Genomic DNA, 15,832 nt, shown 5'->3' with positions numbered 1-15,832 from the left:
GGAGGTACTGCTCAGCAGAAGGAATCCAGAGAAGGATCTGGAAGCTCTTTGTACAAATGCTGCTGGGAATAAGAAGACTTGTCAGGATCTGCTCAGGGAAAGGAGGATTTGATCAGCGCCTGGCTGAAGAGTTGCTGGATCAAACTGAGAGATGAAATCACTGGTCCATCAAAGATGGAATTCTGCTTGCCAGCAGCTTGTCACTTTGTCCTTCAGAGGACACCCCACTGCCCCACACCATCCCAGTGCTCCCTTGAGAAGGGCAACAACACACAAGCCTCCACTGTGGACAACTGCTTGTGCTGTCAGAAGTCACCCATTCCCTCAGCCAGGAGCAGCAGGAGAACCTGGATGGTCCTTAAGGTCCCTTCCCACTCTAATAATCCCAAGATTCTATGATTCTATCCTTGATTTAGGAGGGGGGTTCCCATATCAAACCCTTCTTCCAAGGCTGCCAAACCCCATCACACCAGGACTCTGCCTGGAGATTTAGAAAGTGTGACGTGGGATCAGATTTAACTCCAAATACTTTGCACAAACTGCTCCAGGCCCTCTAATCCCTCCTGGCTGCTCATTAAGAAGTCCCTTAAGAACTTCCTGCTCCATGCAGCTTTACTAGGTGTCTAAGGAATCAGGCAGCACCAGGACTGCACCAAACCATGGAATGTTTCTGGATTTCTGCAGTTTGGGCCGAGTAAGGCGCCTCTCTAGAAGGATTCTGGGAAATTTGCAACTTTGTCCTTGCTGCTTCCATACAGTCTTGGGATGGAAGGGACATTAAAGCCCATCCAGTTCCAACCCCCTGCCACGGGCAGGGACACCTTCCACTATCCCAGGTTGCTCCAAGCCCTGTCCAGCCCAACCTTGGATGAGGCTGCCACAGCTTTCCCATCAGGCTACCAGCCGGAGCTTCAAATGAAGAATAATTCCCCAGAAATAAAAAATGAAAAGGTAGAATTTGCAAAATTTGAGCTCCAAAACCTCAGCAGAAATAGCTCTGAAGGACATAGTAAAATGTAGGACTGCATTTGTCACCTCACAGGGCACATTCCTGTGTTTGGGGTCCAAAAATGCTGAACCTGGGTTCATAACCCACCAGACATTCAGCTGCTCTCCATTCAAGAAGGATGCACTCATTCCAGCACTCTTGTCCTCTAGAGAATTGTCAAGTTCCCAAACAGCATAAAAAAAAATGTGTCCAATGGAAAGTGCTATCCTATTCCAGTTCAATGTACCTGATACCAAGACAATTTTCCCTTTCTAAGGCTATTTTAGCTTTCCCTTGTGGAGTCCAGCAGAATCTGGGTGTCAGCCTCACTCCAGTGGGGTTCTTGCTGTGGACATGCAGCTCCACCGTCTTTATTCTCTTCATGGCCTCCCACTTAAAAGCGTATTGATGAGTTTTCTTCCCAGAACAGCTACGCCCATGTCCTGCACACAATCAGCCAGCAGCTCTGTCCTGTGATATGGTAAAGGCTGCCCAGGAGTTTGATGAGCAGCTGTGAGTGTGGGTGCTGATAGGAGGGTGCATCTGCAGTTCTGAGGCACAGTGCCACAACTCAGCTGTGCAGAGAGCACGACAAACACGATGATTCCTTCAGTCCCTGGCCCAACAAAGAGCCTCTTGGCTGAGCAAATGGTGCTTTCTGCACCCAAGATCAACCAGGTGGCTCATTCTGCTGGGCTGAAGGCGTTTAGGACTTGGCCATGTACATGAGACACTGACCTTGATGAGAAAAAGGGGAAATATCTCCTTCTATTGAACTTTTAGGAAACAGTGTAAAACCTAATAGGTCCTGCCCAGCCACCGTGACCTCAGTAAGAGCGGGAACACTAAAAACCAGAGTCTGAGCAAGGGAAAGTGAGTTTTAGCAGGTAGAACAGCCTTCACTGGAAGGATGTGAAGGCAGCAGAGGAAATTTGAAATGGAGAGATGATTTTTAGCAACTCAAAGATCATCTGAGTACTACATCCCTCCCATGTCTGGACAGTCAAGGAGCTGGTGGTACAGCCTGGGAGAGACAATCATACTGGTGTGATGGAAAGATGATGAAGGGAACATTTCCCTGATGAGGAAAGGCTGAGGGGGCTGGGGCTGTTCAGCCTCGAGAGGAGAGAGATCCTGAGAGGGAACCTCATCCCTGGGTGTCCCTGTGAGCAGGGAGGGCTCAGAGCAGGGCCCAGGCTCTGCTCCATGGGGATCCAGCAATGGCAGCAGAGGAACGGGCAGGGATTGATCCCAGCAAGTTCCACCTGAACAGGAGGAAGAACTTCCCAGTGCAGTGACCGAGCCCTGAGCAGATTGTCCAGAGAGGGAGTGGAGTCTCCTCACTGGGGATATTCCAGAACTGCCTGGACACAATCCCTGTGCTCTGGGATGGCCCTGCTGGAGCAGGACCACTGGAGGGACCAGATGACCTCCTGCAGTCCTTTCCAACCTGTCCCATCCTGTGACTGGAAATTGGGAATCCTGGGAATCGGGGATTCTATCACCAGAGCTGTGTTGTACTACAGCTCTGCCTGTGAGTGCTGACCAGAGGAGAGCTGGAGAGGGACCTGGGACAAGAGCATGGAGTGACAGGAAGAGGGGGAATGGTTTCCCACTGCCAGAGGGCAGGGATGGATGGGATATTGGGAAAGAATTCCCGCCTACGAGGGTGGTGAGGCCCTGGCACAGGGTGCCCAGAGAAGCTGTGGCTGCCCCTGGATCCCTGGAAGCGTCCAAGGCCAGGTCGGACAGGGTTTGGAGCATCCTGGGATAGCGGAAGGTGTCCCTGCCCATGGCAGGGGGTGGGATGCGATGAGTTTTAAGGTCCCTCGCCCCCAGAGCGCTCCAAGTCGCAGTGTCCCCGCGGCCGGGCCCCGCCCGCCCTCAGCTCCTGCGGGGCCAGCGCGCCCCGCCCGGCGCCACCGCCCCTCACGGCGCGTGACGTCACTCCCGTGTGACGTCACCGCCCAATCCTCTGGGCGGTCCCGGCTGACGTCAGGCCCGGCGCGAGCGGCCCCGGCTGAGGGACGGGGCGGCGGCGGGAGCGCGGCGGGAGCGGGGTGAGCGCGGGGCCGGGGGGCTTTGGGGGACCGCTTATGGGGGACTGGCTGTGGCGAACTGGTTTGGGGGACTGGCTTTGGGGGCATTTGGGATCGCGGGGCCGCCCCGCTCCCTGCGCGACCGAATGAATGAGGTGGGGGAGGGGCGGCTTCCTCCGGCACCGCGCAGTCCTCTCTTTTGGGGACACTTTGGGGACACTTTGGGGACACTTTGGGGACGCTCCGGGACCGGGCCGGGGGCGGCGGTTCGGTGCTCGTGGCACTTCTGTGCCTCACCGCTGACTCGCTCCGGGCGGGCGGGTTTTGTTCGTGTCCATCACCCGCACCGGCCCCTTGGCTTCGTCAGCGGAGGCTGTGCTAGGGAATCGGGGAATGCTTTGGGTCCGAAGGGACCTTAAAGATCATCCAGTTCCAACCCCTGCCATGAGCAGGGACACCTTCCACTGGACCGGGTTGCTCCAAGTCCCCTGCAGTCTAGCCTTGAACACTTCCAGGGATGGGGCATCCGTAGCTTCTCTGCAACCTATGCCAGGGCCTCTCCACGCTCACAGCCAAGAATTCCTTCCCAAGAGCCCATCTAAACCTACTTTTTTTTTTATGTTTAAAGCCACTGCGCCTTGTCCCCAGTCCCTCTCCAGCTCTCCTGGAGCCCCTTTAGGCCCTGGAAGGGGCTCTGAGCTCTCCCTGGATCCTTCTCCAGGTGAGCACCCCCAGCTCTCCCAGCCTGGCTCCAGAGCCAGGTCCAGCTCTTGGAACATCTCCATGGACTCCTCTGGACTCTCTCCAGCAGCTCCATGTCCTTCTGCTGTTGGATCCCAGGGCTGGAGGCAGCTCTGCGGGTGGGGTCTCACCTGAGCTGGGCAGAATCTCCCCTCCCCTGCTGCCCACTCTGCCAAGGATACATTGGACGTTCTGGACCAGTCTTCCTTACCTGCTCTGGGAATTTCATGCCGTTCAGCAGCTGCGTAATCTCCCTTTTTTTTTTTAAATTTTTTTGTTTATTTTTGGTGGCTGAGGTCAGGTTTCCAGCAGGTCCCTCACGGCTCAGGCTGACGTCTCCTCTTGGCGGGCTCCCCGAGGAGCTCGGCCTCATCCCCGGCCGTGCGTCACCCCTGGGACAGGAGCCGTGCGTAAGTGTCAAGGTTATTTCAGCCAAGCTTGGCCAACAGCTCCCTGCCAGAGGGAACAGCTCCAGCCTGGACACCCTTGCACATCCCCGCTGCCAGGGGACACCAGCAGGGACGCAGCGTCCCAGCCTGGGGGGCTCTCAAAAGCAGAGGAATTGCCAGCAGGGAATGTGTGATGCATTTGGGCTGCCCAGCTATCCAGGCAGCAGTCACTGGGGTTAAGCTGAGAGCGTCCCTTAGCTGCTGCAGCTTGAGTGCTCCCAAATGCAGGGATCTGATGGAGTTTCCACCTGGCAGCACTTGGGCACCGGAGAGGCTTTCTCATGGGCAGAGTGGCTTGTGCTTCATCTTCTGGATGCCCAAGGAAGGTGCTGTCTTTCTCCTCAAACTCTTGATACAGTCAGGAAAATTAGAGGAGCTTCCAAAAGCATAAGCATATCTGCAGGTCTGGAGCAGGAACTGTGGGGTTTGGAGCCAAATGGGAGTTGGGAAGTTGGAGCTCAGCGTGCTGGTGTGGACCATGTTCCCGAGGACGTGGTTGGGAATCTGCGTTACCCTGTGCCCTGCAGGGTCCCTTAATTTTCTTTGGTAAAAGAAAGTTCTGGATTTTTTGGTTTAGCTCCCTGGAGGGGTATCCCAGCAGCTGTGCAGCCCCAGAAATCCTGTGGGAGCTCTGGGTTTGGTTTGACCTCTCTTTCCTCCCTCTCTCCCATTTTCTTTGAAGCTTGCAGTGAGACTTTTCAGAACAAGTCCATGACTTTCTTATCACTGTGACATTCTATTAATAACTAACATAGAAGAACTGCTGGTTTCCATAAACATTTTTGACTTTTATGTGAGCAACAGGTGTTGCTGCTTATGTAACACCTTGGAAATCTCACAGAGGATCAGCAGCTGGCAGTTCACTCACTAAATGTCATTTTATGAATGCGCCTTGCTTTTTTTTTTTTTTTCTTCCCTCTTTTCCCTCTCCCTGTGCTTTAATCTTCTTACAAACCCCAGAAATTTCCTGCTATCCCAGGCAGATTATTGTACATTGGAATACGTGTTTCCTTTCTACTAATCCTTTGCACTGCCACTAATTAGTTTAAACTCTGTCCTTCAGCCATGACCAGGGGCTGGCTGGTTCTGGGACTTGGAGGAGCTGCTTGTGCCCCTTCAGAGCCCTTTCCCTGCCTATCCCAAACTTCCAGGTATTTCAAAATCAAGCAGGAGAGAACAGAGATATCCCTGGCTGCTGCTTCTCTCACATGCACATTTTTTGGTTTTTTTTTTCTTGGTTTTTTTTTTTTCCCTAAGGTGTGGGACAACTCCTACTCTGTGCCAGGTTTTGATTGGCTTTCCGAAGAGGCAGTGTCCTATAAATTGCCTTCTCCGCTCTGCTTCTGCCTTATCACCAGCTGAGGCCCAGGTGAGTACAGGAGAGGGGAAATTCCAGCTGCAATTCCATTGCCTAATCCTTGAAATAAGCGTTGGTTATTGGTTTGAATTAGTGGGGTGGGGGAAATAACTTTGGTGTTTCAGGATAAAACTTCCTCATTTTGCTGGCACTTTCTAATACCAGTTTGAGTTGCTAAATGAGATCAGGGACTGAGAAACTATTCAGAAGGGGACATGGGAGGGGGGCTTGAAAATATATCATGGAATCATGGAATGGTTTGGGTTGGAAGGGACCTTAAAGCTCATCCTGTTTTGTGGGCAAGGACACCTTCCACTATAAATTATATCTATATATTATATAGATAATTTTTTCTCTTCAGTGCCCAACAGAACAGAAGTATTCACCTTTGGGATAGTAAAAAGGGAAGCCTAAAAAAAATTAAGTTATTTTGCATCAGTTAAATTAATATTTTTGTGTGTGTTCAGAGCTGTTAATAACTCCTGGAAGTTATTTAAGATGGGAAACTTGAGTTAATCACTGTGTGGGGCTGACTTCAGCTATTTGGGGTAGTATCTTAAGGCATAATACTGATTTCTTTATATATCTGTGCATTTATGGCAACTCTAGTAGCCAGTCACACCTGTTTTTTTCCCCCCTTTGTATCTGAAATAGAAATAAATGTCATCAGTGGAGGTTTTTTGCAGCAGCTCTGCTGTCTGGCTGTTTCAGTGTCTGGTATAAAATGCATTCATTTACTGTTCAGAGTCAGACCTGGGAGTAAATTCTCAGCTTAAGCCTTTGTGGTTTCACACCAGGTGCATTTGGAAAAACCAGTCCAGTCATTGGGAAACCAATTTTACTCACAGCCAACTTGTGTTTGTACTTTGCAGAGCTCAAAATGCCTTTTCAGGTACTTGGAGTGGAAATTTTTTGTCACACAGACCAGTGAGTCTCTCTCAGTGCTGGAAGATTTTATTTTTCCATGCTGAAATAGGAAGGGATGATCATGAGAGCTGGTGCCTGGGTCTGTGTCCAGATGGAATTTGGATATTTCCAAGGGTGGACACTCCCATCACCTCTCTGGCCATCTCAGACCGAGTCTTTTTGATCAGTTTAAATGTATTTTTTTAAATAATGCAATTTTATGGGGCTGTCTTACTAGACAATAGGCAGTTTAGCAAATCTGTATTTAAATAGCACAACTCCCTCAAGTACCAGAAAATTCTCAGTCAGGCGACCTGAGAAATGAAAGGAACACCCCCATTAATCACTTGTTTGCTTTTCTCTGCAACTGGAATTCAGCTGCAGCAATGAACTGCTGCAATTTCCTGTGGAGAGCTTCCATCTACCTGACTCTCCTTTTTAGAATATATGCCCCAAGAAAGGATTTGACAGGGTAACCTCATCAGGCAAGTTTGAAAAATGCTTTCATCTGGGAATTTACATATTCTAGATCATTGGGAAAGAGTTAAAAATTCTTCAGAGGGGATAAGGAAAAAATAAATGATTGTGCCTTCAGGATTTTATTTGAGAGAATTAAATTTGCACCACAGAAATGACCATCTGTGGCTGCAGGTGTCATTTATTTGGGGTACTTTGCATTTCCTTCCCCAATATGAAAGATTTGGAGAGAAAGAACCCAAACTTGAAAGCAGCACAGAATAAATTATAATTCTGTGAAATGATTAGGATATTTTCCTGAGGCCTGGCTAAGCCCTGCCACTCCTCTCTTTGCTTTCTCTGTACCGTCAGTCCTGAGTGTTAAATCAGAATAAATCTCCCTTTTTTCAAGAGCTGCCTCCTTGGCTCAGCTGCTCCTGCTGATGCAATCCTGAGGAGTTTTGCTTATTCACAGCAGCCTGCAAAACTTTCACTCCAGATGTGGCATCACAGCAGCTTTGTTTTATTCTGTATTTATACTTAAAATCACAGCTTTGAGTGCTGTTTTAAAGAAGGTTTAAACTTGAGCTTTACAGTGTTCTCCCTGTCCATTTTCCTGCACTGTGGATATTTTCCTGAGCTCACTCCAGGGAATACATTACCTCTGCTCATGTTACATCCCAGGCTGCTTTCAGCCCTTGCTTGGCACAATCCCCCAGCCCTCGGATGGCATCGAATTCCTCTGGATCCCTGCAGAGTTTTCTGGGGAACGTTTAAAAGCCGTTTAATGGGGTGGAATCACTCGTGACTCATCTTTTCTCTCTCTCCTCGCAGCACACCTGAAGGGGGGAAGATGCCAGTCATCAGGAACCTGGGCAGAGCTGCCAGCCAGCTGCTGCAGAGCTCTGGCTGTGGCTGTGGGGTGTCCCTGGTGCCCGTCCGGGCCATCGGGGTGTCCCCACGCCAGGTGGCCTCCGATGCCAGCTTCCACTCGGTGACGTTCTCCGAGTCGGATCATCCCCGGGTGCTAATCACAGGTCAGCATTCCTGGCACAGCTGGGTTCCTGCTTGTCCCCCGAGCTTTCCCACTGCTCTTCTCCCTCCCTGAAGAACACAGTTCTGGAAGCAAAAATACCCCAAAATGTCCTGGAATTGGGATGATCTTCCCCATCAGGAAAAGACTCAGATTGGAGTCCCATGTGAGCTTTCCTATTTGAATTCCAGAGCTCTTCTAAATCCAGTTCCTTGAGAAAAAAAACATAAAAGCTTCCTGACTTGCTGAGAAAATCATGCTAATTCTTGATGTGATACAGATAATAATGGAATTCTACATTGTGACTGCCCCTTTTCCTCTGATTTTTGCCTCCTAGGTGGTCTTGGCCAGCTCGGAGTGGGACTTGCAAAGCTGCTCAGGTGGGTCACCACTCCCAGGCTTGCTGGGAGTGAGGAATTCCAGCTTTAGCCATCACTTCTAGGAGCAATAGTTGTCTGGAAAGTTGTTTATAAAAGAAAATCTATTTTTCAAATTCCGGTTTTGCCTCTTGGCTTTGTAAATAACATTAATAGCTGGACTTGATGATCTTAAAGGTAATTTCCTTAATGATTCTTAATGATTCTATAATTAAATTTTCACCATCATTTTATTTGTCCCTCTGGGGCTTGCTGTGGGTTCCTGACGTACTTTCTGCGTGTCCATTGGTCACGATTCCCAAAATAGCAGGATTTTGTCTCAGGGACTGTCTGCTGAGCTGTTTGCTTCCAGTTAAATGGGAGTATTCAGAGTCTGAACCCTCAGAGTTTTCCTTCTTTTTCCATCGCCTCTTCCCCCACCTCAAGCACAGTTACCTCTTTTTGTTACGGTATCTTCTCAAGAAGTGTGAAATGCTCCCACAGCTCTCCCTGATCCCTTGTCCATATCCAGCTCAGCTCCAGTTTATCATCTGCTTATGGTCTGCTGGAGAGGATTTGGACCAAGACCAAAAGCGAGCAGATTGACTGCACTCAACACTGGGATATTTTCTACCATTTCTGTGATATATTTGAAAATTATCCAGATAATGGGAGGCCAGAATGTGCTCCAATGCCCCCAGATTCACTCTCTCCATCAGCCTTGTGTTGATTAGCACATGGTCACAATTTCTCTCTTTTATTTGCTTAGTTGATATAAAAGTAGCTGCAGTTACAATAATCCCAGTGGCTTTTTGTTGTCTGCAGTGGAGTAGATTATCCCTGGGTAAAATTTTCAGTAAGAAAAGGGTAGGAAAGTTTTCCCAACATATTTTCACTTTCTAAAAAATTTCTCTATCCTTATGCAGACCTTGACTGCTGCTAGAAGTATTTTATCATTTTTTAAGATGCTGTGTTGATATTTAAAGAATTGTTGGGTGTTTGTTTGTTTTGTTTTTTTGTTTTTTTTTTGTTTAGTGCAGTAACTGATTTTATTGTGGAAAATATTGTTCCTCCACTATCACTCCTGCAAAACAGAATAGCAACTGATGGATTATCTCAAAAAGCTGTGGACTCACTGTTCCCTGTGGGTATTTTTACACAGGAAACGCTTTGGAAAGAACAATGTGATCTTGTCTGACATTAGAAAGCCTGCAGATAATGTTTTTTATAGTGGTAAGTGACTGGGGAAGCACATGATAAAAAAAAAAAAAATCTTGACTTTACCTCTGATGTTCATTAACTAATTATCAAAGTGATAAGTGGATTCCACTGACAAGCTGCTCTTCAAACCTTCTGCATAATGCCTCCCTGCTTTGAAATCTTTCCAAGATGTTGGTTTCTTCTCTTGTTCCCTTTTCCTAAATATTTCTCTTTGCTTTTTTTCACTGCTGCTTTTCCACTTTGCTGACTCAAATACCTATTTGAGGCACGTTGTGCTCCTGCTATAAAAGGAGGTGCTTTTATTCTTGTGGAGGGAGGAAATTGGAAATGAAACTTGTGCTTTGTTTTCACATGCTCAGGGAATCTTTATTATGATATATGGATATAGAGCAGGATTTAAGATTCTTTGATTTTCACTGGAAACTTGCTAAAATTTTTCCTCAACGTCGCTGTTTAGTGATGTATTTAGGCGGTAGAAACAGCAGCCTGAGCTTCTTTCAGACCCATCCTTCCACCCATTCCTGACAAATAATTTCCCACTGCTCCCATCTGCTCCAGGTCCTTTTATCTTCGCGGATATCTTGGACTACAAGAACCTGCGGGAGATCGTGGTGAACAACCGCATCACGTGGCTGTTCCACTACAGCGCCCTGCTCAGTGCCGTGGGAGAGGCCAACGTGCCCCTGGCCAGAGCTGTCAATATCACTGGTGTGTGCTGTGTTTTGAGTGCTTAAATCTGTGCCAGGGGAGGTTTGGGCTGGATAGCGGGGAAAGGTTCTTCTCCAGAGGGTGTCAGGCACTGGAAGAGCTCCCCAGGGAATGGGCACAGCCCCAAGGCTGCCAGAGCTCCAGGAGTGTTTGGATAACACTCTCAGGGATGCACAGGGTGGGATTGTTGGGGTGTCTGCAGGGCCAGGAGTTGGACTGGGTGATCTTGATGGGTGCCTTCCAGCTGAGAATATTCTATAATTCCCACAAGGGCTTGAGAAAGTAGAAATACTCTGATAAATCCTGTTGTTTTGGTTTTTTTCTCAGGTTTACACAATGTCCTGGACATTGCAGCTGAGCATAACTTGAGGCTCTTTGTTCCAAGCACCATTGGAGCCTTTGGACCCACCTCTCCTCGAGATCCAACTCCTGATCTCTGCATTCAGAGACCAAGGACAATCTATGGAGTCTCCAAAGTCCATGCTGAACTTATGGGAGAAGTGAGAATTTTTTATTTTATTAATTTCTTAAAAGGTCTGAGAGAACTTCACTGAAAAAGGTTTCCCAAAGAAGCTGTGGCTGCCCCATCCATGAAGTGTCCAAGGCCAGGTTGGACAGGGCTTGGGGCAACCTGGGATAGTGGAAGGTGTCCCTGTCCTTGGCAGGGGTCGGAATGTTCTCTAAGGTCTCTTCCAACCCAAGCCATTCCATGATTCTGTGATTGGAACTTCATTGCTCTTGTAAGATTCCTCACTCATTCTTTTTCCCGTTTTTCCTTCATTTAGACTTTAGTACTCAGCAATAGTCTGAGGCAGCTCTGAAGGTTAAATACCTTTTGAGTTTTTTTGGGAAAAGCACAAAGCATGGGAAGCTGGCAAACAGCTGACTTTCAGTGTCATTTCTTTTCCTGTTTTTTATGGCTTTGGCCTCTGTTCCAATGTGAATGGCACTGCAGAAAGGACAGTGCACAAAGCCTTGTGACAGCAGGTGCACAAAAAGATGACTTTTTGCTCTTCCTCTCCAAAAAAACACTTTAAAACCAAAGCCTTGGAACTGTGCACATGCAAAACTTTTCTTTTGGCTTTTTAGTTATTTATAAAAAATATTTTTAAAGCTGATATTTTTATATCAGTTTCCTCACATAGGTCTGAGGACTGTATTATCCTGGAAAGTTTCACAAAATTGGGAATGTTCAGTTTCTGAACATTGTAGACCCTACATGAGTAGCATGACAATCCACGTCATTGATCCATATCTACTGATGTGGATGTGAATTGGAAAAGGGCAGGCAGGGAGATCAGCTGCCAGGCATGGAATGAGGATTGTTCAATAATTCCTTCCCTTTCATCCCTGTCCTGGGGCAGCTGAAGGTTCACCCTGTCAGATTTTTCCTGTGAAATCAGTGGGTGTGTGACCAACTCCAACAACTGGTGTGTAACTCTGTGTTTCTCCCCCTCCCCAGTACTACCACTACCGCTATGGCCTGGACTTCCGCTGCCTCAGGTATCCAGGGATTATCTCTGCTGATTCCCAGCCTGGCGGGGGAACAACTGGTGAGTGACTGGTGCGTGACAAGAGGGCTGGGGAGGACTTTCCACAGGGACATGGAATGACAGGACACAGGGAATGGCTTCCCACTGCCAGAGGGCAGGGTTAGATGGGGCATTGGAAAGAAACTCTTTCCTGTGAAGGTGGGGAGGCCCTGGCATAGGGTGCCCAGAGAAGCTGTGACTGCCCCATCCCTGGCAGTGCCCAAAGCCAGGCTGGGGGGCTTGGAGCAACCTGGGATAGTGAGTGGAATCCCTTCCCATGGCAGGGAATTGGAACTGGATGGTCTTTAAGCTCCCTTCCAACCCAAACCACTCTGGGATTTCATGATGAATATCACACAGTCCTGCTGCCAGATTTGAGACAGGAGACTTTGGGGTTGGTCTGAGGTTTGCTGACTGTCATGAAGTGCACAATACAGATCATACACATCCATTATTCTCTTCCCCAGATTATGCTGTCCAGATTTTCCATGATGCCATAAAGACTGGCAAATTCAAGTGTTACCTGAGGCCAGACACCCGGCTGCCCATGATGTACATCGATGACTGCCTGAAGGCCACGCTGGAGGTCATGGAGGCCCCTGCAGAAGCCCTGACCATGAGGACCTACAACATCAGTGCCATGAGCTTCACTCCTGAGGAGCTGGCCCAGGAGGTGCAGAAGTATGTCCCTGAGCTCCAGATGACCTACAATGTGGATCAAGTCAGGCAGGCCATAGGTTAGTATCTTCCCTGGCAGCAGGTAAGAAAAAACATCAGCGGGGCAAAATAAAGTCTCTTTTCTTTTTAGGAACTGACAAATTGCTCCTGTGCAGTTCAAATCTTATGGTTCAAAATTCAGCTTTAGTAGTGCTGAAACATCTCTAAGTTCAGAGAGATTTTTCCTATACCTCACCTTTCTTGGTTCTTTTTTTTTTTTTCCCTGCAGCTGACAGCTGGCCCATGAACTTTGACGACAGCAACGCCCGCAGGGATTGGGGTTGGAAACACGATTATGACCTCCCCGAGCTGGTGACCACGATGTTTAGCTACCTTGGGTCTGACTCCAGGATTGCCCAAGCTAACTGAAATGCTTTCAGATGTTTCCAGATTTCCACAGAGGACCAGGAAGAAATGGCTGAATTTTAGTTTCTAATTTTCTGAGTCTTAGAGCATGTCAGTTACTAATTTTCGTAAGTAGCAACAGAGTTGGGCAGAAACGTCCTGTAGCTGGAATGTCCTTTAGATACACAACAGCACTGGGTGCTGTCCCCAAACACAGCACTGCTGACAAACACAGAGTTCTTGAACATTCACACTTAGGGAAAAACACCAAAAGTAACACTTACTCCTGGCTGATGGCTTTCCAATCATTCCTGCCTCTTCCTTGGCAAACAGCATTGGGATAGCATTGTCCAACCTGGCCTTTCAGGCACATCCCAAAAAGTTAACAATAGGTTTTGCATTTTCCTGGTGGAGGATGTTAGGTTGTAGCAAGATCCTTTTTACTCTTTGCTTACAAAAGAGATGTCTTTGCTTACAGAAGAGCTGTTTCATGTTTCCAAATTCCAGGGGGTTGTTGCAATTCTAGTTTGAAATCAAACTTTGCTCGATAGCTCCTATTTATATCTCTCTCTAGTGCTGTCTAAGCATACACTTTTTTATACCTAGGGCAAACAGAGTAGCATTCTTATGATGCTGCTTATAAATGTGAAGTGGAATAGGACTTGAATTCTCATCATGCTTTAAAAAAAACAAACAGAGTTTACAAGCAAAGCTTTGTCCTGTTCTCTGCAAGTGCCGCTGCCTTCAGTGCAACCTCGGAGGGAGAGCTGAAATCTGAAGAGCTGTTCCATGGATGTGAGTCTGGGTGGGATTTCAGGGAGGCCAAGCCCCTGGCTGGGGTTTTTAGCAGTACTTTTGGTTCTCCCAGTTGTTTGGTGTCCCTGCACAGTGTCAGATTGCCTGGAACAAGTTTTAAAGGTGGGCTGAGGATGGAGCCTTACTGTAGAGTCTGGTCAGCCTTGGAAATCTTTCCCGTTCACCCCATTTTTCTTGTGCACTGTGTTTGTAGATGCTGTTCATGTGTAACTCATTCCCTTTTATTCTTCAGAGAGGGATCCAGAAGCTGAAACCATCTTCTAGCTACAGCTAAGGGCTGGTCTGCTCGTTGAGTTTCATGCACAGGATATTCTGGGATGAACAAGGGAGTTTTAGTAGATGTGTGAGAGGAAGAGGTGTCTGTTCAAAAGGAGACTTCAGGAAATGACAACCTGGAGAGACAGGAAAGTCATTGTAGGTAAAATATGGATGTGAGTCTGAGCTGTCAGCTACTCTAGCTGAGAAACAGCCTTTGGGAACTTTGGACTTTATTTTTTTCAAAGAAAAAAAAAATATCTCATTTTTAAAGTGACTGGAAATTCCCTACAGGAAGCTTTTTTTTTTTTTGTCTTGTGTACTCCAGTAGTGTGTGTAGGTAAAAACATTCAAGTTTTTTTGTTGTGGTTTTTTTTTTGTTTTTTTTTTGCCTACAACTTGTTTGCTCTGTTTTCTGTGACGGTGCTTTGGTGGTTGTGAGTCTGCTGTGTTCTCTGTAACCCTGCCACGATCAGGCTTTTGTCTCTTTGTGCAGGAGTTCTCCTGCAGGGAATATGTTTCCTCACAAAAGTAACCTTCCAGTGAAGATTCTGTGGTGAAACCCAGTTTTTTTGAAACATTTGTTACACTTGTATCTCTTGGTTTTGTATGTATTTTATTGTTTCATCTGTGGGCAAAGTAGGAATTTCCCAGGTATTTAAGCTCAAGGGTCGTGGCTAATACTGAAACATTTTTATATTGTTTACGTTGTGAAAGGACAAGTTTTTAAACTTTAGCCACTGTTTTAGCTCTCACCTAACTCAAGTGTAATTTTTGGCCCAATGGGCCAGTGGAGTCCGCCTGCCCTTCACACCCTTGGAGGAGAGACCGGCTGGGCTTGGTCCTCTGCCCTGCCCAAAAGGATGGGATCCAGACTGGATTATCTCCCAGGGGCCTGGAGCCAGCAGATGAAGGGCTGGAAAGGAGCTGAAGTGTCTTGTCCGCTCCTCAGTGCCTCTGTTCCACCCTCAAGAAGTGTAAAATAAAGAGTTGTTGATGGGTCTCACTCCATTTCCTTATATCACTCAAAGTCCTGGGCTCTGATTCCCCTCACCCTCATTCCAGCTCCAGTTTAATTGGAGTCAACGAGAGTGAGGGGCAGCAATGTTCTTTCTTCTCAAACTGTCCTTGGTGGTGGAATTACACAAAAGCCTTGGGACAGGTGTCACAGCAAAGGTGAAATTCCAACCTGGCATTTTGAACAGTTTTGGTTTTCCTGCTAAGATGTTACTGGCCTCATTTAGGAGTAGCCATTTAAGCAACTTAAATTTTAAAAAGTCTGAAATGAACCATGTTCCAATAGAGAGTGGTCTGGAGGAAACTGGTGACAATCAGGGAATGTTATTAAATGTGGCTACAAGGTCTGTTTCCTCTTTGAAGTTCCCATTTTCAGTCTCATCAATGATTTGTATGTTTTTTTCCCCCATGTCTTCTACATTAGCTTCTCTTGTAATGATGTCACAATTTTTTTTTTTCTGTATTAAACCAACTTGATGTGTTACAAAATATCTACCTTTTGCTACCAGTTGGAAATTTGACTCCTGGACAGAGACTTCCTTCCTGACACTTGAGCACTGTGGCTGTTAAATTACATATTCAGGACAAAAAAAAAAGTTAAAAAAAAAAAAAAAGGTTGTTAAAAATATTTTTTCAACTATTGTTAGTTGTGGGTGATGCCTACTTTAATAAAATCCTATGCAGATGGACCCTGGGTTTGTCATCCTTGGCTGGAGCAGGCGAGAGCAGTGCTGGGAGCTCCTGGTCAGTGCTGAGGGAGCCAGGAGAGCTGGAGAGGGACTCGGGACAAGGGGAATGGCTTCAAATTGGGAAGGATTTCTTGGCTCTGAGGGTGCTGAGGCCCTGTTGGGTCCCTGTTTCTGTGTCTGAGCAGGTCCTGCCTCCAGGTGTTGCAC

General features: G+C 47.3%; 1 protein-coding gene across 1 annotated transcript; it reads left to right on the top strand.

Annotated features, from left to right (window-relative positions):
- The first annotated feature begins 5,474 nt into the window (after positions 1–5,474).
- Positions 5,475–15,625, top strand: LOC102103146 (L-threonine 3-dehydrogenase, mitochondrial-like). Its single transcript, XM_005528790.3, has 9 exons — positions 5,475–5,586; positions 7,771–7,973; positions 8,307–8,349; positions 9,488–9,558; positions 10,105–10,254; positions 10,582–10,754; positions 11,717–11,807; positions 12,254–12,523; positions 12,733–15,625. The coding sequence occupies exons 2-9, from the start codon at positions 7,790–7,792 to the stop codon at positions 12,870–12,872; spliced, it is 1,122 nt and encodes a 373-aa protein (XP_005528847.1). The 5' UTR covers positions 5,475–5,586; positions 7,771–7,789; the 3' UTR covers positions 12,873–15,625.
- Positions 15,626–15,832: the final 207 nt, after the last annotated feature.

The sequence above is a fragment of the Pseudopodoces humilis genome, chromosome 3 (genome assembly GCF_049639895.1).
Source record: "Pseudopodoces humilis isolate 2021_Gansu_Grassland_sample_001 chromosome 3, ASM4963989v1, whole genome shotgun sequence".
Lineage (NCBI taxonomy): Eukaryota > Metazoa > Chordata > Aves > Passeriformes > Paridae > Pseudopodoces > Pseudopodoces humilis.
This window is presented reverse-complemented; position numbering and strand designations above follow the sequence as displayed.

Bases quoted from the DNA above. Each gene is read 5' to 3' on its own strand.
- LOC102103146 (XM_005528790.3), top strand. From the start codon at position 7,790: ATGCCAGTCATCAGGAACCTGGGCAGAGCTGCCAGCCAGCTGCTGCAG. The intron at 10,255-10,581 runs GTGTGTGCTGTG...TTTTTTTCTCAG, and splicing joins CAGAGCTGTCAATATCACTG to GTTTACACAATGTCCTGGAC. The intron at 10,755-11,716 runs GTGAGAATTTTT...CCCCCTCCCCAG, and splicing joins ATGCTGAACTTATGGGAGAA to TACTACCACTACCGCTATGG.